General features: G+C 36.3%; 1 protein-coding gene across 1 annotated transcript; it reads right to left on the reverse strand.

The window, feature by feature from the left end:
• Window positions 1-421: 421 nt before the first annotated feature.
• On the reverse strand, window positions 422-27,721 carry LOC123525202 (phosphoglucomutase-1-like). The gene is made up of 11 exons (XM_045304056.2): window positions 27,353-27,721; window positions 13,726-13,888; window positions 9,965-10,110; window positions 9,604-9,733; window positions 8,921-9,111; window positions 7,175-7,329; window positions 5,480-5,611; window positions 4,742-4,861; window positions 3,681-3,864; window positions 3,091-3,225; window positions 422-1,866 (listed from the first exon to the last, which is right to left on the reverse strand). Exons 1-11 carry the CDS (start codon window positions 27,596-27,598, stop codon window positions 1,777-1,779), a joined length of 1,692 nt encoding a protein of 563 aa, XP_045159991.2. The 5' UTR covers window positions 27,599-27,721; the 3' UTR covers window positions 422-1,776.

A 27,721-nucleotide genomic window follows, 5' to 3' on the forward strand; every position in this document is an offset into this window, starting at 1 on the left:
GAGTATTAGTAATTTTAGTGGGAGGACAGTGCAAGATACAAAAGACGCTCAAATGCCAACAATTCCCTGGTTCTTTAGCAACTCAGGTGTTAAGCATCCATACATGGGACTCTTACGCCGATGTTAAGTTATATTAGTTGCAGGAGTGGGGGATCAAAGTCACAAGCCCTGGTATCATAGTCAGTCAGTGTGACTACTGCATCTATTCTTTGAAAATTGAAGTTCTCTGTCTTTAATATATAATACACATATATAATGCCTCATGTGAATAAGAAGCCCTTGTTTATATATACACCATATTAAAAGGTTTTTTTTTATGAATAAGGGTTTTATTTCAAATACCATGGGATAAAAATAAAAACCTTATTCATGGTAAAAAAAACGTTGTTTGCATCAAGAACAGCCGACAACAACATTACTGTTTCCATTCAGATGAAATTTAGTCTTATTTTCGAAATAAATAAAAAAAACTACCATTACAATAACAGCAAAGATATGGAAGTGTAGCTGTAAGAATTGCCTACAACTTGCAGTTCGTAATGAATGAGAAGACATTTTTTTTGTACATATTATCCCCTCTAGAATAAAAAAACATGAAAAATTGAAAGTCATTGCAATGCTTACAAAGAAAACATTCTGCATGTCCTTTTTTTTCAATATTTATACAATCATGTTTCCACTTCTGTTATATGTCTGTAGAGAAAATGATTTTTTAAACTAGAAATGTGTCACAGACACGGATGCCCCCGCAACATGAGAAAGGTCACAGGCATGTTCCTGCTCACAAACTAAAAGAAGGACCCTTGGCCCTATTTTCTGTGGTTGTGTAGTAATTATTGTAATTCTTTTGTTAAAATTCTAAGTCCACAAAAAAAACTCCTTACCAGGTAAAGATACCTTTAAATACACCTAAAATTTGAAAGTAACATCTATGTTGTATCACAGAAAAGTGGTCTTGGTTTTTCCCTACAGTCTACAATATAAATTATTTATAGTAACAACTAAGGGAAGTTAATCTTAAAAAAAAAAAAAAAAAAAAAAAAAAAAAAAAAAAAAAAAAAAAAAAAAAATTCTAAGTCCACACAAAAATCCTTACCAGGTAGAGATAGGTCAAAATACATCTCATAATTGGATGTAACATGCATGTTTTACTAAGAAAAGTGGTCTTGATTTTTCCCTATGACCAGTAATAAAAAAGTTACAATATAAGCTATTTATATTAACAACAAAGGGAAGTAATTCTAAACTAGGGACCTGGTTCTTGCGCATGACATTCTGTCTCATGATGGTGTACAAATGAGCCAAGTTGCATCAAATCCCTCCATGCATGAAGAGGAAATGCTCGGGACAATGTCATTTTGTATGTGACCTTTGGCCTCTAAGTGTGACCTTGACCTTAGACCTAGGGACCTGGTTTTCTGCATGACACATCATCTATCCATGCTTATCATGTGTGAAATTATTCTGAAATTGGATCATGCATGTCAAAGTTATGGCCCGGACATAAACACCACCTTTTCCCGAACACACAAACGGACAGGGGTAACACTATATGCACCCCCCCCACTTTTTAAGGTGGGGGCATTAAAAAAGTATAAAGTCAAGTATAATGTCTAACTTTAAGTGCTCAAGATGCTGAACATTTTCACAATATCTAGAAAAAGAAATGCTTTAATTCAGTAGATAATCACTTGGGTACATCATGTTATAGACATTATAATACTGTTCTAATGCCACAGACTTGTGTATCTGATCCATTCAAGGAAGTAATTTATTCTATGTGATCACAGTGGGTTCTTTTCTCCCAGTTATTTCACGCAACTGAGAAATCGTCAAGGCTATCTCAATCAATGGCTTCAAAACATCCTGAAATATAAGCAATTTAAATGATTTTTTTTCTCACCTCAACAGCTAAAATACTTGAGACTTAGGAATAACACAAATTCTGTTTTATTGAGAAAAAAACAACAACAACAATAGTATTGCTGGAGTGCTATGAGAAGGTGAGGTTGTGACCCCAGCAAGACTCGATCAACAACCTACGTGTCGACAGTACTGCTGGAGTGCTATGAGAAGGTGAGGTTGTGACCCAAGAAAGACTCGATCAACAACCTCCATGTCGACAGTATTGCTGGAGTGTTATGAGAAGGTGAGGTTGTGACCCCAGAAAGACTATCAACAACCGACATGTCGACAGTATTGCTGGAGTGCTATGAGAAGGTGAGGTTGTGACCCCAGAAAGACTCGATCAACAACCTCCGTGTAGACAGTATTGCTGGAGTGCTATGAGAAGGTGAGGTTGTGACCCCAGAAAGACTCTATCAACAACCTCCGTGTCGACAGTTTTGCTGGAGTGCTATGAGAAGGTGAGGTTGTGACCCAAGAAAGACTCGATCAACAACCTCCGTGTCGACAGTATTGCTGGAGTGCTATGAGAAGGTGAGGTTGTGACCCCAGAAAGACTATCAACAACCGACGTGTCGACAGTATTGCTGGAGTGCTATGAGAAGGTGAGGTTGTGACCCCAACAAGACTCAACCAACAACCTTGGTGTCGACAGTTTCCTTGTGATTCATTCAAACTGGAGAAAAATCTGTAAAATAATACATGGCTTACTAAAGTGAGACTTTCAGGGTACAGCAGCAGCAGGACTAAAAATTGGGTCAGAACATGAACCTCTCCATTATTCAATTTTGACTGTAGTATCTGTTTCACTGAATAACCTTGAATTGTGCTTTTAAGTAATTTCAGAAAATACACAGTATAAAGCAAACATTTTTGTTTTAAGCTACAAGCAAAAGCCAAACAATCAGATCATTGTGCAGTGTGTCTGAGCCATGATACCTTAAGAAAACAAAACTGGATATTAGTTTTTAGCATACCATTTTGTAAGGAAATTATTTAACTTCAAATCATATTGGAATTCTAAAGTAGTTCATTTGACACAGGTTGATTTTATGATAAATTTTAGTACTGAATATTACCAGCAGAAATCAATATTTAATCTTTTTTCTGATCCCACATGCATATGGTACAGACAAGTGGTTTCTAAACAATGTATACTTTTGCTTTTAAGTGTTAAATATTTACCTGAGGACTTAAACTAAATTTCTGTTCATCAGATTCATAACCCTCAATGTACATCCTGATTGTAGCTCCGCTACTTCCTGTTCCACTCAGACGGAAAATAATTCGAGAATCATCACTGAATATTATTCTAATGCCCTGAAATTAATGAAATTCAAATAATTAGATCTTTCTGGTACAACAGAAACATCTTTATGTCACATTAAAAGTGAGATCTTTTAGATAAACAGAGGCACTCTGCATCTGCGCCCCCCCCCCCCCCCCCCCCCCCCCCCACACACACACTTACCACAATGACAACATATTTCTGTGGAGTGTCTGTAATAAACCAAAGAAAGCTATTGTTGCTACACATTACAAGTTCCATATAACAATCAAATTATAGAAAGTTTTTCTCTAGAACTGAAACATTTTGCCGAGGACCCAATGATCAGTATCTCCTATCCAATTCAATCATATAGGACTTGTATCAGAGAATCCTGCACACTCACTGATTGCATTTAATTTTATGTACTACATAACAAAATATTTGAACAATGTAAGTTAGCTGAAGAAATATCAATCTGTAAATATGAAAAGAGAATCTGACTCACCTGCTTTGAGCTAACACTAGCATCAACTGGATCAGTGTACGAGAAATTGTCTATCTTGGCTATTTTGTATGTTTTTTCTCCAGACGAGAGCAACTGACCAATATTGGAGCTATCTGAGATATAATTGTTTAAATTAGCCATCATTTTATTGGCTGGATCTGTTTCACAATTTTCATAGTCATATCTGCAAAAGAAAATTATACTTAACATTCTATCACTGTAATTTTATATTTTTTATTATTATTTTATCTTGTGCAAGGACATACTAGACAGAGATTTGGCAATGGTCCAAGAAGATATTTATTTATAGTACCTGTTGTTACTATTTTTAGTAACACACATGATTTTCTAGTTCCAGCTTTTCTACACCTTTGTTGTAAATGTTCCTGCAATTTTATCCTTTGTGGAACAAACTACAGTCGACATTGTATTAAGAGACCACCCAAGGACCTGCTAAGAAGTGGAAGTGGTCTCTTAATGAATTTCAGTCAGATGAAAAAAGAAAGTTATTTTTAACTGTTAATGTAACTCTATTTATTATGAACATACATGTATGGTTTAAAAATCTGTTTTAACATTGTGAACAATTTTCCAAGTCCACAAACCATGAAAATTATGGATAGATTGTTTGTCCGTTTGACTGATTCAAAGGTTAATTGCATTCAGTCACGTGCAAAACGTACTCGCTCATTACACAGATGAAGAAATTCCAGGTAGAATTTTGGTACCCGGGCGCTTAATAGTTACTTTTGTCGAATATTTTACCTGTCGGGACTACATTAATGTGGTCGCTAGTCGTTTAATAAAGAAGTTGTTTAATGGAATGAATTTATATACTGAAAACGTTTGGGAGGGATTTTGACTGGTCGTTTAATACAAAAATCGCTTAATAGAGGTGGTCGCAAGTACGATGTCGACTGTAGTCAATATATTAAATTAAGTTTAGCATATACCAGATTTGACGTGTGGTTCCTCCCTTACTTCACTATGTAAGGACATATATTATCAGACCTTGTTTTCAACTCTATATTTTAATGATTGATACAAGTCTATGTACTAACCTTGTGTAAAAGTTTCTACCATACAGTTTCCAGTGTTCTCTAATAACCTCTTCTACACTTTGTTGTTTCCTGGCCAGTACTGACAACCAGGCTAAAACAGCCCACAAACCGTCCTTCTCCCTGAAATATGTACAAAATATATCAACTGTCTAAGGTTGATGACGCATTTTTGTACTTCAAAAAATTAACCACTCTTCCAAATTTGTTGTGTTCAAAGTTTTACCAAAAATACTCAATCTCCCAGTAGCATAACAATAGACAGCAACAATCCATTTTTGAAAACACCCATTTTAGCTATGTAATCTCTAGCTCAGATTCAAAATTTATCAGGAACCTAACAAGGAATGAAAAGTTCAAATCACTCTCCAATAATATCTCTGGGTTTAAAGCCCTGCTTGGAATAAAATATTTTTCATGTGAAAGCTGGCTTGCAGATGGCCAGAGCTTCTACCCAGGATTCTGCCCACTTATGAAATAACACACTCTTGGGCACTTATAGTATTATCTAACATTATGGCTTGAATGTCACCATATAACTTACTTGTGTTGGTGTGACTTTAAACCCAAATAAGGTAACATCTTTAGTTATTTGTCAAAATATGCACATACAATAAATCTGTTCATATGATGGTATTTCAAGGTTTCCTCAAAACTGTGAACAAGTTTCTTTAATGTATGCATAAAAAGGTAATTAGAAAACTAGAAACTAGAAAGATAAAAACATTCACTGTATATTACCTGATGTGATCAGAGCCTGTACCAAAACTCTCCTCTCCACAGAGGGACAGACGTCCTGAATCCATCAGATTACCAAAGAACTTCCATCCTGTAGGTACCTCAAAACATTCCTTCCCTTTCTTATTGGCTACTCTACAAAAAACAAATTATTAACTTGTTAGAACAATCAATTTCCTCTACATAAATAAGCCACTTTCAATAAAACATGAGCTGTCAGGACAGCAACACTTCACAAAATGTTAAATGGATTAATACAACAGCACAGACAAGTAAAAAACAAAAAGGGGGCAACAATTTTGATTAAACGTTTATGATGCTAAATGAGAAACCAGCTTACATTAAAGGAAAGTGTGGACGGACGGACGGATGCCGGACAGTGAGCAGTCACAATAGCTCACCCTGAAAGCTAAAAACTAAATAAAACAAGGGGGTCATTGACCCTAAAGCGCTCACCTGTGTACAAGGCTTCAAGTACAGAGTTAGGTTTCTTCTATGTTAGCCTATATTATATACATGTCACACACACTATTGAACCTAGGGCAATAATTTGGACAATTACAGTAGACATTACAAGTCTGATATCACACCCAAATATTAAGGCTCTAGCTATTATTGATTCAGAGAAGAAGATTTTCAAAGTTTCTCATATAAAAGCCTATAGTAAGTACATGTCAGACACAGGAGTGTGGCCATTTTCTTTTTTTACCTTAGGGCAATAATTTGGACAAGTATGGTATAAATAAAGGGAAAAGTGACCATGCCTCCTGGCAGCCATGTTTTTTAACGAATCAGAATAATTTGAACAAACTTGGTAGAGGGTCACACAAGAACCATTTGTGTAAAATTATTTTAAAATTAGGCCAGTAGTGATGCTGACATTGAAGAAAGACTGAATGAAACTAGAGCTGCTTTTGAGAAAAGCGCATATCTCCCACAATTGCCTAATCACCTGAATAGTAGTATACGAGTCAACCATGCACCAAGACCTCAACTGCCATATCAGACTTTCAGCGCTTTGATTATCAAAAACAAGTTTCAAGGGCCATAATTCCAAAGTGCCTGGGCTGATTTGACTAGTTATCGAAACTGGCTGAGGACTTATTGGCAAACACATTTTGTTCAAGTTTGGTGAAGATCGGATGAGAAATGTTTGATTTTAGAGTGCGGACAAGATTTGTGACAGACACATCGACAGGAGTAAATCAATATGTCTCCCACACCACTGTGTGGTTGGAGACATAATAACTCTGACTACGCTAATAAATCAAGTATGGAAAGCATACAGCCAATACAGAACAAGGACCCTATTAACTTTGAGACAGGGTATGTTCTATGATTATGAATGCTCACGACTCGGTAGTATAGAAAGTCAGCATAAAGAGTAACAACATTTGCTGATATATTATCAATGGAAAACTAATCAATCCTTACTCAAGCTGTCACAACAACAACTTAATGCTGGATTTAGTTGCATTGTACACAAAACATATGACTTAAGGTATATCATTATTTCTCTGTCTACTCCTAATGTTAGAACTTTTGCTGCATCTTTTTTTTCCCTCCGACAGACAAGCACTGGGCAGCAAACTGAAAGTCTCCTCAAGTGACACTTATATTAATTTTCATCACTATTCTTTTTCAATATCAAAACATGCACCATGCAACTTTAAACTGTTCACATTAATGATGGTGTACCTGTCTACAGCACCACTAGTGGGCATACTCCTTGCATAACCTTTCACCCCTGTCTTCTGGAAATATGGTATACACTCCAGGTTATCTGCCAGGACAGCTAGGGAATCTGATGGAGTGACAAAAAATGCGTTCTGCCCAAGGATCATGTTTCTGTCCTAAAAAAACAAGCAAAATACTGTCTGTGAAATACTATCAACAGAAATCATACAACTAGTTGTTATGCAATAAATGGTTAATTTTCTATTATGAGAAAGAAAGACACAGATAAAAGATAGGAATATCTACATCTATGAAAACAGATTACTGTGAAATCATTTAATTTTGTTGGCATTTAATTTTGTGGTTTTGACCAAAACAGCTCTTTCGTGGGGATGTAAATTCGTGGATTTTCAATTTAAAAAAAATAAAATTGTTTCATAATTTCCACAGGAATCGATCTAGTATATCATTTTGTTCTTACATGTGAAACCTACGTGTCAAACAGGGCTACCATGGTTACCGAATTTGCAATCTATGCCGCGGGAGATTAGTGAATGATCATGTGCCAATTAACGACTGCGTTATCTGTATTTATATGACCCCTAATTTGCAAAACCTAATGAAACTGTGAAATATTCAGTAAGTTGGCGCCAATTAAAAAGTTTCAAAACTGTAGCACCTAGGATATAGTCTTGCACAATTAGCATTCATAATCGAAACAAATATAAAGTTCATAACATTGATCATTTGATCATGTTTCAAACAAGAACTAGTTTAGAATCATAAAAAAAAAAGTTCCGTACATGGCTGTTGTTTTATTAAGAAGTACTAGTATAACCACAGTAAACAGATTCCTCGCATAAACTATTATAAACTGGTTGCTAGACTTTCATCCAAATGTTTTTTGTTCAAAATTAATGCACGTTTGCATCTAAAATTACAAGCTGTTGAACTTATACATGTGTTATTTCCTGCCGAGAAACGTGTAATGTCAATTGGGTAATAATGCATCGGATGCAAATCTAGCAATTTATTTATAATATTTAATAGTCCCAAAATAGCAGTAGTTTACTACATGTCAGTAAATATAAACATTGCAGAGCGGGGCCGAAAAAAAATCAAATAACAGCTGCAGCATAGTGCGGTTGGCACGTGACGCTAGGTCAGACTTCTATTTTTAGTATCTACTTTTATTTTGACGATCATGTTGTAAACAAACCACAGGTAAATGTCTGAATGAAATAGTCGGTTTTGTTCCGACGCAGAACTATGTTTATCGTTGATGGAGCCTCCATAAACTACACAAAAGCTTCAGGTCAGTACTGCCGCATGCACACAACTATGGACCAGATCGGACGTCTATGGTGTCTTTTTTGGCGACATCTAGTACAATTCACATTATCGTGGGCATAATTTGTTTGTTGGGACTTAATTTAGTTGTTGAGCTGAAGCACAAAATCCACTAAAATTAATCCCCCACGAAAAATAATTATTCATTCAGAGGATCAGTCAAGAAAACTTCGTGTATGTTTTGGACATCACTTGTAAAAAGACTACACTTCAGAAAATATCTGCATACATTTGTATAGTAAAAATTATCCCAAGCAATTTCTTCTTACAGACTATGTTGTAATAATGCAGGTAAAGAACAAAGTAGGCAAACTCAATAAAGTAAAGTGTGTAACTACAACAAAGCAAAGTCTTGGAATAATAAGCAACACCCTATTAGTTTCTGATGTTCTCTTGTGTGTATGTATATATACATACCCCATCTCCATCAAAAGCAGCTCCAAATCCATGTTGACCTTTCTTAAGTTCCTCCACAAGGTCAGCTGCATAGGTCAGGTTGGGGTCAGGGTGAAGGCCACCAAAATCTTCTAGAGGTTCACAGTTCACACAATTACTAGCTGGAGTCCCAAGTTCTTCTTGAAATATTTTCTTTACATACGGGCCCATTACTGCAAATTTCATCATAACAAACTCAGCTCTGTTATTCTCTTCAGCAGCAAAATTCTTTCAAGTTAAAGCTTGTATGTCTGAATGGTTTAACATTATTTTTCAACAGTATTTGAGGTATTTAATGGTGGTCAGTACCTAACCAGTATTCTTAACTGACCACCTCCCCACAAGAATCAGATGTTGATAACCAGTGACCAGACACACGTCTTCATTCAGTCAAATCATCCCAGAAAACCTATACAGTGACCTCTATATACATCTTGTGTTCTACTTACAAACTGGGCTGCTATGCAATTAAGATCATAAAAGATCTGTAAATCATTTACAGGTGTGTCTTACTTGCATGGGTAGCGCTTTCTAAGCAGCATTCTTAAATCATTGCAAAAAAATGCATGTATGAAAGTCACCCATTCTTCATATGCATAAATACTTTACCCTCAGCCTTTGAAGAAACTGACCCATAAAAATATCTACTGAATTTTTAATTTTACCTCCATGCATGGCATTGATGAGTACATTTAGAGGTTGTTTGCCACCAAGTCCCTGCAGTAAACCTTTGATTGCATCAAAGTCAAATATCTCCTTCATGTAGGCCACATAGTCAGACACTGAATCTATCACCTGCTCAAAGGAAATCATCAATCGTAAGCCCACATCAAATGATCTGTTAGTTTCCTTACAGAACATCACTTTTTCATACATATGTATGATTATTTAAAAACACCAGCCACACATAAACTATAATAAGAAAAAAAACAATGGTTTAAAATTAAAACATTTACGAAAATATGAAGAAAACATAAATCTTTTGTATTGAAGACCTTAAAGAAAACTTCTGCCCAATTCACAAACCTCAACAATAAACGTGTGTCCATCAACTTGGAATTCTTGTTTTCCTAGTTTTGAGATGTCTACGGTAAGATCTGGACAGATTTTATAGGACGAGATTTTCTTTGTCATATCATAAATGGCATTGGTGACAGCTTCTGGGGCTGGACCTGTAAATAAATGTAGTGTTTAGCGATAAATTGTCAACATGTTGACATGGTAATACAGTTGAACTGTACACATGTCTTTCAAGTAGTGGAAGATGCTGAACACTAGTTTTCATGAAACACATGCAGCTCTAATCAGTGCACCTTGGTTACCTGACTGACATCTTATTTCTCACAATGTAGCAACTTTGAGTGTTTTCCAAGGTGTCAATACTTAATTTACTCTTTATAAAACTTTATTTCAAAATAAATAAATATTGATTATATAGCAGTGGCTTGCAGAAAATTTCAACATCTGCATGAGGTGGCAAAAGCTGGTAAGTCAAAGCTTAAAACATGTCTTGAGGGCTGCTTTAACCCTTACCCTGCTAAATTTCTATAATGAACTTGTCCATCTTCCAAAAAGATACTGGCTGAATAGCGAACAGTACAGATCATGACCAGACTGCACAGATATGCATGCTGATCATGATCTACACTGGTCGCAAAGGCAGAATCAATCGTGTCCAGCATGGTAAGGGTAAAAATCATATTCTAGCATAAAACTGCTATTTTTGGGGTGTTTTAACAGGAAAATAAACCTGTATTAACAGAGACTCTTGCACTCATGCACTATTACATATGTGCATTTTGAGGGAAAGCTATATGTATTACGGTCAGATAATTAAAGAAGAAATGACGTTAAAGGTGGATAATCAGATTTTGGCCATGTAACGGATTTGTTCGAAACTTAAGCATCTGATCATTTGCACTCATTTATGTTTACTTAACACTTAATACAAATCAGATTTTCACTGGAGGTATTTTTAAAATTTCATTTTCCTATCCTGGTTGCCCAACCAAGATAGAGTTATTTTATCACAAGTATAAATTTGATAAACATACTTTGCCTAAGGAAATGTATAAATATTAGACATATTGTAATATATTTGTAAAATATTTGCATTAAAAATTATGTATTTAGATGGAATTCATTAGAAACGCAAGTTTGAAAAATTATTATTACCTCCCTTTGCCTATCTTGGTTTTGCAACCATGATAGATTGGAAATAAATGAATTCAGAAGCTACACACAGCTTTTAAACTTGCATTTTGGTTCAGATTGTTCAACAGTTGATATGTTTATCAAATGCAAATGTAAAACTAGACACTGTATCTGTCAGAATAATTTGTATATTTAATATATTGATAACGTAACACATAAGCACAGATAGTGCTTGACTCCATTTTCATGCTATCATTGCTATAATTATTGTTGAATTGCTGTTAATAATAGAATATGGGTCATTTATAGTTGATTTGGGTTCATTATGTGGATAGCTGGGTCCCAGCTTCGCACATTATATCATATACAAAGGTTAAAGGGAACCAGATATTTGATAGAGCAAGTACTCGTTGTAGAACGTTATGTTTAAATTTGGACCAATCAGAAACAAGTTCTAAAAATAGCACGTCTGCTGGGGTATAAATAGGTAGATGAATGATAGAGAGCTCATTCAGTATCCAGCGGTTGAAGAAGACACATCGAGGATTCAACTAATAATTTATCCCAGTACCTTGAGAAGGAGACTATTGCAGTTACCCTGTCAGGGCGGATAAATTATTAAAAACAATACTTTGGAAGTTCTTAGACTAAAGAAGAGTAGCAGAATTTCGATAAGGTTTCGAGCTATAGGGCCAGCGCATAGGAGTTTAACCTTAAAGGTAATTGAATGCTATAGACGATAGCATATATAGGCTGAGCATCGGGAAGCTGAGACAGAGACCCAGAGTTTGGTAATCTACTGAGATAGTAGGAGAGTTCCAGCTTATAGAAGGTTCAGCATTATTGGCGAAGTACAGCCAAGGCATCGGGGATAATACCTATATGGTAGTTGAATGCTACATATGATAGCATATAGACGCTGAGCATCCAGGAGTCAGGGCAATCTTATAGAGTTTGAGAGGACAGAGGCCGAGCATCTATGCGATAGGACTCGTATGTTGTTGATTCAAAGACATTGTCTGACAGGAACTTCAACAAAAAGACCAGTCAAGTATAGAGCCTCCAGCCTATAGGAGTTTGAGCTAATCATTTTTGATTGAAGATTGATAGTTTGAAACATTTAGTGATTTGCCTGATCCCTGAAATTGTCTAGCTCATAATAGAAATCATTTAAGAATCATTGGTACACGAATCATTTAGGCAAGGTAGCCAGAGGAAAATTCTATATATGAGATATTTGGTCTCACCAGCTCTACGTTTTAACAAAGGACATTCTACATCGTTTGTCAGCTAGTCTAAGACATAGTCACCTTAGCGATTGGACCCAAACCATTGTTCAAGATACTAAAGGCGTAGGCAATTCCCTGGGTCATATAACCAGTATCCTGACAGTATCGAAATAACAAGAGCTGTCGGAGGACAGCAACGCTCGACTATTCAACAGCCTTGTCAATTGAATGAATACAAAAGTTGAAAAAAGGGCATAATTTTGTAAAATGCAAAGTAGAGGTATTGAACCTCTGTACTGCATGTCATATCATGACAGTGAACAAGTGTGTGAAGTTTCAATCCATTCCAATTAGTGGATACTGAGATATCAGATCACATACAAAAATTTAACCAAAAACTGCTAAGTCGAAAAAGGGGCATAATTTTGAGAAAAAAAAAGAGCAGAGTTATGGGACTTGCTTAGGGCATGTCAGATCATGACAGTGAACAAGTATGTGAAGTTTCAATCCATTCCCATTAGTAAGTACTGAGATACCAGCTTACATACAAAAGCTTAACCAAAAATTTCTAAGTCGAAAAAGGGGCATAATTTTGTAAAAAAGCAAAATAGAGTTATGGAACCTGTGCAATGTAGGTCAGTTCATCACAGTGAATAAGTGTGTGAAGTTTCAATCCATTCCCACAAGTGGTTACTGAGATACCAGCTTACATACAAAACCTTAACCAAAAATTTCTAAGTCGAAAAAGGGGCATAATTTTGTAAAAAAGCAAAATAGAGTTATGGAACCTGTGCAGTAAAAGTCAGTTTGTCACAGTGAATAAGTGTGTGAAGTTTCAATCCATTCCCACAAGTGGTTACTGAGATACCAGCTTACATACAAAACTTAACCAAAATCGGGACGCGGACGCCGACGCCGACGCATGGGCGAGTGCAATAGCTCTACTATTCTATAAATAGTCGAGCTAAAAAGAAATACCCAGCTTTTTATATACTTTCATATTAAAGGGGAGTAATTACAAAATTTTATAAAAATAATAAAATATACATTTCAAATAGGAATCTAACTCTATGTAATCGGTCTTTTTGTTCCTTAAATAATTCTCTACCAGAATATACAAAAAGTAAAAAATGTCATTAAATGTTGTTTAAATGTGATTGACCACCTTTAAAGTGACGAAACAACACTTACATTCCTACTCATTTCAAAGAAATTTAATGAAGTTGAAGGACAATTTAGTCATTTTTTTTTCTACATATGTTGTTTATGCATGACTGTGTTATAACATCAGAATCCCATGGTAGGCTTAGGCACCATCCAATCCTGTTATGACACGATAAAACATACTTTAACATATTAAGCTGCTTTCCTGATGATATATATTGCAAATAATTAGTTAAATACCTCCATTTGCAATATTGTACTTGATACCAAAATCAGCATCCGGACCACCAGGGTTATGACTCGCAGTGAGAATAATGGCACCATCAGTCTTATATTTCCTTATTACACATGACACAGCAGGCGTGGACATTAATCCATTGTGTGCAACTAGTAACTTGGATACCTGCAAATGTAGTGATAGTACCTAAAATTTTATATTATGAAAAACAATTTAAAAACTAGAAAATGCTTTTGTAAAAAAGCGCATGTCTCCCCCAATGCAAAGTCCTATAGGCAAGAAGTCAATAGGGGTCAGGAGCGAAAGTCAAAGAGACACTGATGGTTGGCTGCAATAGGGATTATCTACTTGGCATGTCCAGTCATCCCACCAAAATTTCAACACTCTTGGCCTAGTGGTTCTCAAGTCACTGTTCAGGCTCCTGTGACCTTGACCTTTGATCAAGTGACCTCAAAATAAATAGGGGTCATCTACTCTGCATGTCCAATCGTCCTATTAAGTTTCAACATTGTAGGTCAAGTGGTTCTCAAGTTATTTCCAAAAAATGATTTTACATGAACCGGCCACTGTGACCTTGACCTTTAATAGACTGACCCCAAAATCAATAGGGGTCATCTACTCTGCATGTTCAATCATCCTATGAAGTTTCAACATTCTGGGTCAAGTGGTTCTCAAGTTATTGATCGGAACTGGTTATCAATGTTCAGGCCCCTGTGACCTTGACCTTTAACGGAGTGACCCCAAAAACAATAGGGGTCATTTACTCTGCATGAACAATCATCCTATGAAGTTTCAACATTCTGGGTCGAGAGGTTTTCAAGTTATTGATTGGAAATTGTTTTCCATGTTCAGGCCCCTGTGGCCTTGACCTTTAACAGAGTGACCCTAAAATCGTTAGGGGTCATCTACTCTGCATGACCAATCATCCTATGAAGTTTCATCATTCTGGGTCAAGTGGTTCTCAAGTTACTGACCTGAAATGGTTTTCAATGTTCAGGCCCCTGTGGCCTTGACCTTTCACAGAGTGACCCCAAAATCGTTAGGGGTCATCTACTCTGCATGACCAATCATCCTATTAAGTTTCAACATTCTGGGTCAAGTGGTTCTCAAGTTATTGACCGGAAATGGTTTTCAATGGTCAGGCCCCTGTGACCTTGACCTTTAATGGAGTGACCCCAAAATCGATAGCGGTCATCTACTTTGCATGTACAATCATCCTATGAAGTTTCAACATTCTAGGTCAAGTGGTTCTCTAGTTATTGATCGGAAATGGTTTTCCATGTTCAGGCCCCTGTGACCTTGACCTTTGATGGAGTGACCCCAAAATCAATAGGGGTCATCTACTCTTTATGATCAATCATCCTATGAAGTTTCAACATTCTGGGTAAAGTGGATTCTCTAGCTATTGATCGGAAATGGTTTTCAATGTTCAGGCCCCTGTGACCTTGACCTTTGACGTAGTGACCCCAAAATCAATAGGGGTCATCTACTCTTCATGACAAATCATCTTATGAAGTTTAAACATTCTGGGTCAAGTGGTTCTCTAGTTATTGATCGCAAATGGTTTTCAATGTTCAGGCCCCTGTGACCTTGACCTTTGACGGAGTGACCCCAAAAACAATAGGGGTCGTCTACTCCAGCAGCCCTACAGCCCTATGAAGTTTGAAGGTTCTAGGTCAAATAGTTCTCCAGTTATTGCTCGGAAATGAAGTGTGACGTACGGACGGACGGAAGGACGGACGGACGGATGGACAGGGCAAAAACAATATGTCTCCTGGGGGAGACATAATAATGCTGGTTGCTGATATGTAACATTTAAGACTGAATGTAATGTAATACTTAAGTCTTGATTTGAACATTTTGAGGCATATTATTTAAGATATTCTGAAACTTCTGATTTAATTTCCATGTAGCTGCTCTTGCAGATGGTCCTACCTATCAAGTCATTGATAAATATTCAATCCCTAATTATACCTGGACTATTGCGGGAAGAACTTATCTCAATGCAAAAAAGTTGTCAAATACACGATTATTGTGTGACGTTAGAAAATGTTTTAAGTATAATTAAGTAAATTCAGCTCCACTATTTTAGCTGAAATTTAGACATAATGTTATTTGTACCATATCACATATCATATATAAAAACAAGAAAAAATTCTTCAGTATTTACCATGAAAATTGACATTACAATGAAATGACTTATCACTAAGTTTTTAACAATACATTTACTGAACTGTGTCATGCAGGTGTACCGGTAAATGCAGGATAGGATTAATATTTCTGTCATTGATTGATCTCTAGTACTATGTCTAGCAAATGTATCAAATCATGCTACACTGACATGTGACACATCAGGTGTGGACATTGTCCAATTTGTGTCATTTAGAGATGGTACCTAAGGCCACATATTCAACGACAACAACAACAAATCAAGTGCAAAACTGAAGCGCACATTGCTTATCTCACTCTAGCAATATTTTAACATAGCACCGTTCAGTAAATACGGGAACTTTTGACAGTGAAACCGGCTTCGATATTTTGATGGATTAGCTAAAGAAAGGTGACTGTCATTTCTTTTAAACTATTAAACACAACCATTTTATTTATACTAATGACCGTCTACATTATATTAATAGAAGTTTCTGTAACGGCAAATTCAGCAAGGTAAATGCGAATCCGCACGCCTCGGTCAATATGCAAATTAGGTACATTTGTAAACACAAGGTGCGTGTCATAAAAAGTGAAATAACTCCTTTCAGCACAGGTTTTGGTGTGACCATCAGATAGAATATACATTTTTATATCGCTCTGTTTTTAACTCATACATGTTGAGGCCTTGATTATTCTTGGCAAACGAATTTTGTAAAATGTTGAGGGATTCGGTGTCATAAAATTTTTATAGTCTATTTATATTTTTTCTCACGAATAATGTTTTCTTTCCTATGATCATACCAGACCTGTAAATTATCGACAGTAATGAATAAAAATAATTGTCTTTGAATTATTTCGTTCGAAAATGAAAGATAATGCTCAACCTTTTTGGTTTGAAGGATTATTAATAGATCTTGAAGAAAACTATATTTTTGGGAAACACATCTGAATCTATGCTTTCTTTGTTCACAAAACTAAATAGTCCTAGGAGAGTAATCTGTCACTGGCTTCTCTTTTCCAAGAAGGACCATTTTTTCGGATTAAATATTGCCTTTCAGCATGAAAAATGAAGTATGAAAGTTAAACCATTATATAATTGAGGTATTCCGGTATTAAGTTTTCAACAGAAAATAATATCAGATGCAATTTGAATTTTTAGGTACCATCTTTAACTCATGTTCTGGAAATGTTAACTTTTTGCATGAAGGCACTTTACCTGCGAACCACTGCACGCAAGACCTTCAAAAACTTTAACTAAAAATTCTAAGTTAACAAGGGGCATAATTCTGTCAAAATTCAAACCAGAGTTATTGGAATTGTGTCTCCTGGTGTAGATTTTGATAGTAAATAACTATTTTGAGTTTCAAGTCAAAAGCTTTAACAGTAACAGAGATATTTGACTTTATCAAAAATTTTAACAAAATTTCTAAGTTAAAAAGGGGCATAATTCTGTCAAAATTCAATTCAGTGTTACGGGGATTGTTTCTCCTGGTGTAGACTTTGATAGTAAATAAGTATTTTAAGTTTCAAGTCAATAGCTTTGATAGTAACAGAGATATTTGACTTTATCAAAAACTTTAACCAAAAATTCTAAGTTAAAAAGGGGCATAATTCTGTCAAAATTCAAACCAGAGTTATGGGGATTGTTTCTTCTGGTGTAGACTTTGATAGTAAATAACTATTTTAAGCTTCAAGTCAATAGCTTTGATAGTAACAGAGATATTTGACTTTATCAAAAACTTTAACCAACGCCAACACCGGGGCGAGTGCAGTAGCTCTACATTTTCTTCGAAAAGTCGAGCTAACAAGAGGACCATGATGGTCCTGAATCCCTCACCTGTCCCCACATGACCCAGTTTTGAACTGAGTATGACACTGTTTTTTCTATTATTTGACATAGTGTCCTATTTTTTGAGCTCATGTGACCCTGTTTTGAACCTGACATAGATATCATCAAGATAAAAATTCTGACCAATTTTCATAAAGATCCATTGAAAAATATGGCTTCTAGAGGGGTCACAAGGTTTTTTATTATTTAACCTACTGACCTAGTAATTGATGGCATGTGACCCAGTTTCAAATTTGACATAGATATCATCAAGGTGAACATTCTGACCAATTTTCATGAAGATCCATTCAAAAGTATGGCCTCTAGAGAGGTCACAAGGTTTTTCTATTTTTAGATCTACTGACCTAGTTTTTGACCGCAGTTGACCCGACCTAGATATCATCAAGATGAACATTCAGACCAACTTTCATACAGATCCCATGAAAAATATGGCCTCTAGAGAGGTCACAAGGTTTTTTATTATTTGACCCACTGACCTAGTTATTGATGGCACATGACCCAGTTTCAATTTTGACCTAGATATAATCAAGGTGAACATTCTGACCAATTTTCATGAAGATCCATTCGAAAGTATGGCCTCTAGAGAGGTCACAAGGTTTTTCTATTTTTAGACATACTGACCTAGTTTTTGACCACAGTTGACCAAGTTTGAACTTGATCTAGATATCACCAAGATGAACATTCAGACCAACTTTCATACAGATCCCATGAGAAATACCGCCTCTAGAGAGGTTACAAGGTTTTTTTATTATTCGACTTACTGACCTAGTTATTGAAGGCATGTGACCCAGTTTCAAACTTGCCCTAGATATCATTAAGGTGAACATGCTGACCAATTTTCATGAAGATCCATTCAAAAGTATGGCCTCTAGAGAGGTCACAAGGTTTTTCTATTTTTAGACAGACTGACCTAGTTTTTGATCGCAGTTGACCCAGTCTCGAACTCGACCTAGATATCATCAAGATAAACATTCAGACCAACTTTCATACAGATCCCATGAAAAATATGGCCTCTAGAGAGGTCACAAGGTTTTTTTATTATTTGACCTACTGACCTAGTTATTGATGGAAAGTGACCCAATTTTGAACATGATCTAGATATCATCAAGGTGAACATTCTGACCAGTTTTTATGAAGATCCATTCACAAATATGGCCTCTAGAGAGGTCACAAGGTTTTTCTATTTTTAGACCTACTGACCTAGTTTTTGACCGCAAGTAACCCAGTTTCAAACTTGACCTAGATATCATCAAGATGAACATTCAGACCAACTTTCATACAGATCCCATGAAAAATATGGCCTCTAGAGAGGTCACAAGGTTTTTCTATTATTTGATCTACTGACGTAGTTTCAAACTTGACCTAGATATCATCAAGGTGAACATTCTGACCAATTTTCATGAAGATCCATTGAAAAATATGGCCTATAGAGAGGTCACAAGGTTTTTCTATTTTTAGACCAACTGACCTAGTTTTTGACCGCACGTGACCCAGTTTCGAACTTGACCTAGATACCATCAAGGTGAACATTCTGACCAATTTTCATAAAGACCCCATGAAATATGTGACCTCTAGAGTCGTCACAAGCAAAAGTTTACAGACGGACTAACGGACGGACGACGGACGCTGCGCGATCACAAAAGCTCACCTTGTCACTTTGTGACAGGTGAGCTAACAAGAGCTGTCACTGGAGCCAGCGCGCTCAACTATTTCGATGCTGGATAGTGAAACTGGGAACACCTGAGGAAGCTGGAGCTGTCACTGGAGTGTTTAATGACTCCAATATTGGACAGTAACTTAAGTCTGTGTCAAAAGTATTAAGTAATAACAGAGATAACAAGAGCTGTCACTAATGGTGACAAATGCCCCCGCAGCGCCTTGACCTTTGACCTGGTGACCTTGACCTTTGACCTGGTGAGCCCAAAGACAATAGTGATCGTGTACTCAATAAGTACTATCAGCATGTGAAGTTTGAAGGTCCTGCGTGCATTGGTTCGCAAGTAAAGTGCCTTCATGCAAAATGTTAACATTGGCCCCTGTGACCTTGACCTTTGACCTCGTGATCCCAAAGTCAGTAAGGGTCATGTACTCAATAAGTACTATCAGCATGTGAAGTTTGAAGGTCCTGGGTGCAGTGGTTCGCGAGTAAAGTGCCTTCTTGCAAAAAGTTAACATTGGCCTCTGTGACCTTGTCCTTTGACCTGGTGACCCCAAAGTCAGTAGGGGTCGTGTACTCAATAAGTACTATCAGCACGTGAAGTTTGAAGGTCTTGCGTGCAGTGGTTCGCAGGTAAAGTGCCTTCATGCAAAAAGTTAACATTGGCCCCTGTGACCTTGACCTTTGACCCCAAAGTCAGTAAGGGTCGTGTACTCAATAAGTACTATCAGCATGTTAAGTTTGAAGGTCCTGGGTGCAGTGGTTTGCGAGTAAAGTGCCTTCATGCAAAAAGTTAACATTGGCCACTGTGACCTTGACCTTTGACCTGGTGACCCCAATGTCAGTACGGGTTGTGAACACAATAAGTACTATCAGCATGTTAAGTTTGAAGGTCCTGGGTGCAGTCGTTCGCGAGTAAAGTGCCTTCATGCAAAAGTTAAGGTTGGCCTTCATGCAAAAAGTTAACGTTGTGACGAACGATCGGACGGACAGTTGAAAACTAATATGCCTCCCTTCGGGGACATAAAAATAAAGTGTATCAAAACATTAAATAAGTATAAAAGGGACATATTTCATGGAAACTTTCTGCAAGAGTAATGCACCATGTGTCATATCATGTGAGTAATAATGTGAAATAACTATTTTAAGTTTGAATCAAATCTATTTTGTAGTTTTGAAGTAACTGAGATAGAGCAAAAGTGCATCACAACTTGACACTGAAATTCTAAGTGAAAAGAAGGCATAACTCTTAACATACTGGTGCCAGCATTGTGGACCTTGTGTCATATGGTGTAAGTGATGATGTGGAACAACCATTTTAAGTTTGAATCAATTCCACTGAGTAACAACAGAGATCTGGTGAAAAAGCATCAAAATTAAACTTAAATTCTAAGCAAAAAGGGGACATAATTCAAGAAATATTGGCGCAAGAGCTATGGCCCTTGTGTCATATGATGTGTGTGTTGATGTGGAAGAACTATTTTAAGTTTGAATCGAGTTAGAGCGAAAGTACATCAAAACTTTAACCAGAAAATTAAATTAAAAAGGGGGATAATTCATAAAATATTGGTGCCAGAGTTATCGCCCTTGTGTCAAATGATGTGGGTGGTGATGTTGAACAACTATTTTAAGTTTGAATCAAATCCATTTAGTAATAACTGAGATAGAGTGGACATGCACAAAAACTTTAACCTGAAAATAAAGTAAAAGAGGGGATAATTCATGAAATATTGGTGCAAGGGTTATGGCCCTTGTGTCATATGATGTGAGTGATGATGTGGAACAACTTTTTTAAGTTTGAAGCAAATCCTTTCTGTTATAAGAAAGATATATTAGTGAAAATGCATCAAAATTAACCTTAAATTCTAAGTAATAAGGGGGCATAATTCATAAAATGTTGGTGCCAGAGTTACGAACCTTATGTTATATGATGTGGGTGATGATGTGGAACAATTTATTTTAAGTTTGAATCCATTTAATAGTATCTGAATTAGAGTGAAAGTGCATCAAAACTTTAAACTGAAATTCTTAGTAAAAAAGGGGGATAATTTATGAAATATTGGTTTGAGAGTTATGTCCCTTGTGCCATTTGATGTGGGTAATGAGGAATAATTATTTTAAGTTTGAATCAAATCCGTCAAGTAATTACAGAGATAAAGAGAAAGTGCATCAAAACTTTAACCAAAGTGCAGATGCAGAAAGCTGCTGATGCCAGTTTATGTAGGATTACTCTGTATAGTCAACCTAACATTCTAACATGACTCGGTTTGATTTCCAGTTAAACAAAGAAGGAAATCAAGCACTGTATATTCTGCGATAAACAACGGTTGACGCGCGGACTGGTAAGAGAGCATTATGACGTCAATTTGCCGCATGACGTCCGATACATTACTCCTCGCATAAATGAAGTCCAGTATAATATTTATTAAAATATATCAATGAGCATGTCAGAATGAAAACAATCAAGGCCTTTTTGTTATTTATCATCTAATTAACCACGGCTCATCGTTCAGATGCTTCAGTATTAAACCACTCGGGCTAACGCCCTCGTGGTTCAATCCCTATGCATCTGAACTCTGAACCGTGGTAAATCAGACGATAAACAACTTGAAGGCCTTGATTATTTGTTAAATAATTACACGTACAGTTGAGGTATAAATACTCATAATCAATGTTTATCATCACTGAGGAGTTACTGTTTACAAAATACCAATATGAAACAATGCTCCAGACAGTAATTTACATGATTCATATTAAATGATTTTATTAAGGCTTCCATCAGGGCTTTATAGTTGCTAACCCAACTAAAACAATAGATGTTTTGATTAAAAAGATTATAAAAGAAATATTTCACATTGAAAGCATCCCATAAAATAATGAAATACATCTGTACATAATTAAAAACTTCATTCAATGTTTATGTTTATGTCTGATGTAACAAATCAAGTCTGTCATATAATGCTTGCTTAGAGTCCTGAGGGAAAGATAGTATCAGCTGTTTATAGCCCTGAAGTAAATACAACTTAATTAATAAATGGACATTAACAAAATATTAATTAAAACCTGAAAGTTCTCAGTTCAATATCTAACAGAAGTAAGTTAATGACAATTCTTATCTAATAGATGATCTATTGTTACCAATTTAATTTACAGCAAAGGTGATTAAAAATTAGTATCTTTGCTGCCTATTTACAGTAAGGGTGAACACAAATTAGCATCTTTGCTGCCTATTTACAGTATGGGTGAACACAAATTAGCATCTTTGCTGCCTATTTACAGTAAGGGTGAACACAAATTAGCATCTTTGCTGCCTAAGTATTTATAGTAAGTGTAAACAAAAATTAATATCATCTTATCATTTATATAAACATAATTTAACTCACTGTACCCCCAAACGGAAGTCGCCAAAGACAAGGCGTTCAAAAATCAAAACATAATTTTTTGCTGTCGCGGATGGCTTGGATTTTCTTTGTTTATTTCGTTAATATCACAAAGTAAGTGTATTTTTAATTTATGTATTGTCTAAGAGCTACTGTTTACGTACATACCAAACACACCTGATAAAACTCATTATATACTTAATTTCAAGTCAAATCACGTGTTGGTACCCGTTTGAAAAAACAGGACGTATTATGGGAACGCCCCTGGCGGGCGGGATGGCGGGCGGGCGGCGTTCACAGACTTTGTCCGGAGCATATCTTCTACATGCATGAAGGGATTTTGATGAAACTTGGCACAGTTGTTCACCATCATGAGACGGAGTGTCATGCGCAAAAACCAGGTCCCTAGGTCTAAGGTCAAGGTCACACTTAGAGGTCAAAGGTCAAATTCAAGAATGACTTTGTCCGGAGCATATCTTCTTCATGCATGGAGGGATTTTGATGAAAGTTGGCACAATTGTTCATCATCATGAGACAGAGTGTCATGCGCAAGAACCAGGTCCCTAGGTCTAAGGTCAAGGTCACACTTAGAGGTCAAAGGATACAAGAAAGAAAACTTTGTCCGGAGCATATCTTCTTCATGCATGGAGGGATTTTGATATAACTTGGCATAAATGTTCACCACCACGAGGCGGAGTGTCATGCGCAAGAACTAGGTCCCTAGGTCTAAGGTCAAGGTCACACTTAGAGGTCAACGGATACAAGAATGAAAACCTTGTCCGGAGCATTTCTTCTTCATGCTTAGAGGGATTTTGATATAACTTTGCACAAATGTTCACCACCACGAGGCGGAGTGTCATGCGCAAGAACCAGGTCCCTAGGTCAAAGGTCAAGGTCACACTTAGAGGCCAAAGGTCAGATACAAGAATGACTTTGTCCGAAGCATTTCTTCTTCATGCATGGAGGGATTTTGATGTAACTTGGCACAATTATACACCATCATGAGAGGAAGTGTCATGCGCAGTTCCCTTCTTTAGAATTACTTCCCTTTGTTGTTACTATAAATAGCTTATATTGTAACTTTTTCATTACTAGTCGTAGGGAAAAATCGAGACCACTTTTCTGTAGTACAACATGCTTGCTACATCCAATTATGAGGTGTATTTTGACCAGTCTCTACCTGGTAAAGATTATTGTGTTTTTTTTTTTTTTTTTTTTTTAAGATTATCTTCCCTTAGTTGTTACTATAAATAACTTATATTGTAACTTTTTTATAATTGACCGTAGGGAAAAAACAAGACCACTTTTCTGTGGTACAACATAGATGTTACTTTCAAATTTTAGGTGTATTTTAATGTATCTCTACCTGGTAAGGAGTTTTTTTGTGGACTTAGAAAAACAAATGACTTACAATGATTACTAAACAACCACAAAATTAAAATTCCATTTGCAAATACAGGTGCTAGAGTAAAGAAATTTGCTGTGACGGGCGTATATTGTGACATTCTTGCACTCTTGTTCAAATATATTAACAGTCTTGTAAAAAATATTTCAAGATATATCACGGTTGGAACAAAATTTTATGCCCTTTTACAGGAAGATTTTTACCTTAACAGTAATTAACCCACCACAAGTCAACAGTGAGTTATTATTACTGATTTACGCATACATACACCAATAACGTATGTATTGATACATACATTACCGATCACTGTGCTATGGGTACCACGGGTATGCTGTTTCCATTCATTTTGTATTCAAAAAAATGTCAAACATCTATCTTTATGATAAAAATGCTATATGACATACGACCAATTCTGTAAACAAAACCTTTTTAACAAGAAATTGATATTAAAGCATATATTATCAGAATTTAAAAACAGAATTTGCATGATATGTTTTGAACAAAAATTGTGATAAAAACAAAAATTTTCAGCAAATTAAAACGCCCGAGCGTTTTATCTTGGAACCTTGACTTCAAAAAATAAAAGAAGCTCATGTTGTATAAAATGGACTGTCAGTAAGATATCAAGTATGAAAGGATACATACGTTACCATACCTAACATATGTATCAATAGTTTGTACAGTGTTTATGGCGTACTCAATATGTATAACAACATAAATATAATTGAAACAAAAAATATAATTGTCATATAATCACAAATAGGTTTTACTTTAAGGAATATCAAATTAGCTTCCTATATAAACCGAACATTACCAGCGGAGCCCGTTGAAAATTTTCAGAAAAAGAAAACACGTCTTCAAGGACAAATGTGCGACTTTACATGTGTGAAATCTGCATCTTATGACGTAGACGATACAAACTGATGACACTGTCAATTAAAACTGACACACAATTTTTTGTTTATGTTATTTTAAATAAGACTGGTAACGTTTGTATCGATCATGTATCATTTTGCCATTTCTTATGCCATTTAAATTAAGAAGGACCTATACTTCATAATAGATTTATTGAAAATGCATGCACTGTTTTGGCGTGAAAATAAAACTACTCTTAGCTCAACATGAATTGCTGTGATTTTCAATGTCTTAGAATAAAGGTAACGTTTGTATCATAGAAAGTGGAATCTTTACATAAAGAAAGTTTAAATGAAAAATATATCACTGTTAATTATATCTTGTATCAAATGTTATAACATGTAGTTGAAACAAAACTAGAAATAACCTTTAAAGACACAAAACCGCTATTCTTTTTATGTCAAGCTCACCTTTATGTTTTAGCAAATCACATGTCATTCATAAATATAATTTACGACGGCAGAGACGACATCGTTTGGGCCAGTGAAAAGTAATGTCTAAACAGTCACTGATGTGAAAAAAATCACGTTTCATTCCCAACTTATTTGTCCTTACGTTTCTAGGAAATTGATCACTTACCACAAATTTTAGCATGGATATGTAGATAAGATACATCTACACCCCGCTATATTCCCCGATTTTTGAAAAAATGCTTCATGCAGTAACAAAATGACAAAAATGACTCACCGATCTCACTTGTTTTGTAAACATTGACGGAGTACCTGCGGTACAGGAAGCGAAGTGCCTTCAATCCTCGTTGGCACAGGCGGTACCGCAGGCACTGTTTAGTACCCGTGCAATTGTGTTTTGTGTATTGTCATTGACTTCTCACCTTAATGTTAACACAAATGGATTGGTATAAAGGGATTATGAAAATATTATAGTGGGTATAGCTTATCTGAGGAATAAAATATATTGGTCTGAATCATATTTCCCAGTATTGCCCGGGAATTACCAGTATTTCCCGGGAAATCCCTGTATTTCCCGCCGTCCTGGTAAATATGAGTATTTCCCGCTTTAGTGCCAACCCTGACTAAACAAGACACTATTCCACTAACCTCGTTAGTAAATGTCTACTTGTGGATTTTGACAAGTAAATACACTGAAGCTGAAGTTGAAGTGTGGAACCAGATAAGCTATGCCCCATAGCGGATTAACTGAAAGTGTTGTTCCCAGCGGTTATCATATGACATGGGACAGAGGTCTGTAGGGCTATTCCTATTTTCACTGAATTAAAGTTCATCGGACGCGTGGAATGTTTGAAAACTGCAGGAAAGGTAGCAGATTAAGTATTTACAAAAGAATTTGTATATGTTGAAACAATTTTGTACAATTTTAATTTTCTGAAAACTGGTTCGGTTTAGAAATCTACCAAAGTAGTGTAACAGTCTCAGGAAAAATGTGCAGCCTTGACCGGGACTTGAACCTCGGACCTTCGTGCCGTCGCTCTACAAATTGAGCTACTGAGGCCACCCGATACGAGAACCGATACACACTTTCCCTCTTATTGTGAGACATAATTGGCACTCCTAGCAAATGTCTGCTGCAGACTGTCAACCAAATTCAGATGCACATCCTAGCCAAACTGCTTCGCCCCGCATGGGTTCCAAGGGTGAAACAATAGGGCTTTTTCAGCCTGTCTCACAGGACCCATATTCGGCCCCATACCCAATTCCAAATAGCATGGGCTCCAAGGGTGAAACATTAGGGCTTTTTCAGCCTGTCTGACGGGGCCGATATTCGGTACCAAATGCCAAATAGCGACCATTTTTCCCAATGTCAAGAAAAAAATTCCCAATTGGTTTGATTTGTAAATACATTTTTTACACAATTTTGACTATTTACCGCATAAAATATTTCCAATTTGGGCTGGGGCCTTTTTCCCAAAAATACCTGAAAAAGGCTTTAACGGCTTGAGTAGGTTTTTGCACTATTTTTTATCACATTGTCAATGTCCTCCTGGGTGGATTGAGTAGCTTGGGAGGCTTGATAATCTTTCACTTTACTAACCCCCACCCATGGCCATTATAGTCCAACAGGACTGCTTGCCATTATCAAAGATGATGATGATGATGATGATGAAAAGCCCTGAACCTCCAAATGTAACAGTCTCAGGAAAAATGTGCAGCCTCGACCGGGACTCAAACCTCTGACCTTCGGCTTACCGTACCAATTGAGCTACCAAGGCCACCTGATACAAGAACCGCTACAGTAAACTCTACTCTGTATCGTGTATAAATGAAAAAATCTTTCACAAAAACAAGTATCTCACCCCATTTGCAGCACAGATCTGTATAATTTTCAATGTTGCCTCTTTGCCAAAATACCTGCCATCTCCTCCAACAGCCAATGTGCTACCTGTCAATTTGTCTCCCAGTGCAGCTGTCAGAGTGCACTGCACAAAATTTTCGGTGTAATTTTCTTCTTTGTAAACTTTTACAGCTTTTCTCAAACCACTCGTACCAGGTTTCTGTCCATCAAATGTTTTTGTTTGGACAATTTTACTTGTCAAAGCCATTTTGACTCAACTTGACAATTAAATTTAGTGTTGTAAAAAGCGTCTGCAAATGGCCTTGACCTTCCCTAACGAAGGACGTGAAATTTGTCAAACCGTGAGATCCTTCAGACATCCGGTTCCAGC

The sequence above is a fragment of the Mercenaria mercenaria genome, chromosome 3, assembly GCF_021730395.1.
Source record: "Mercenaria mercenaria strain notata chromosome 3, MADL_Memer_1, whole genome shotgun sequence".
Lineage (NCBI taxonomy): Eukaryota > Metazoa > Mollusca > Bivalvia > Venerida > Veneridae > Mercenaria > Mercenaria mercenaria.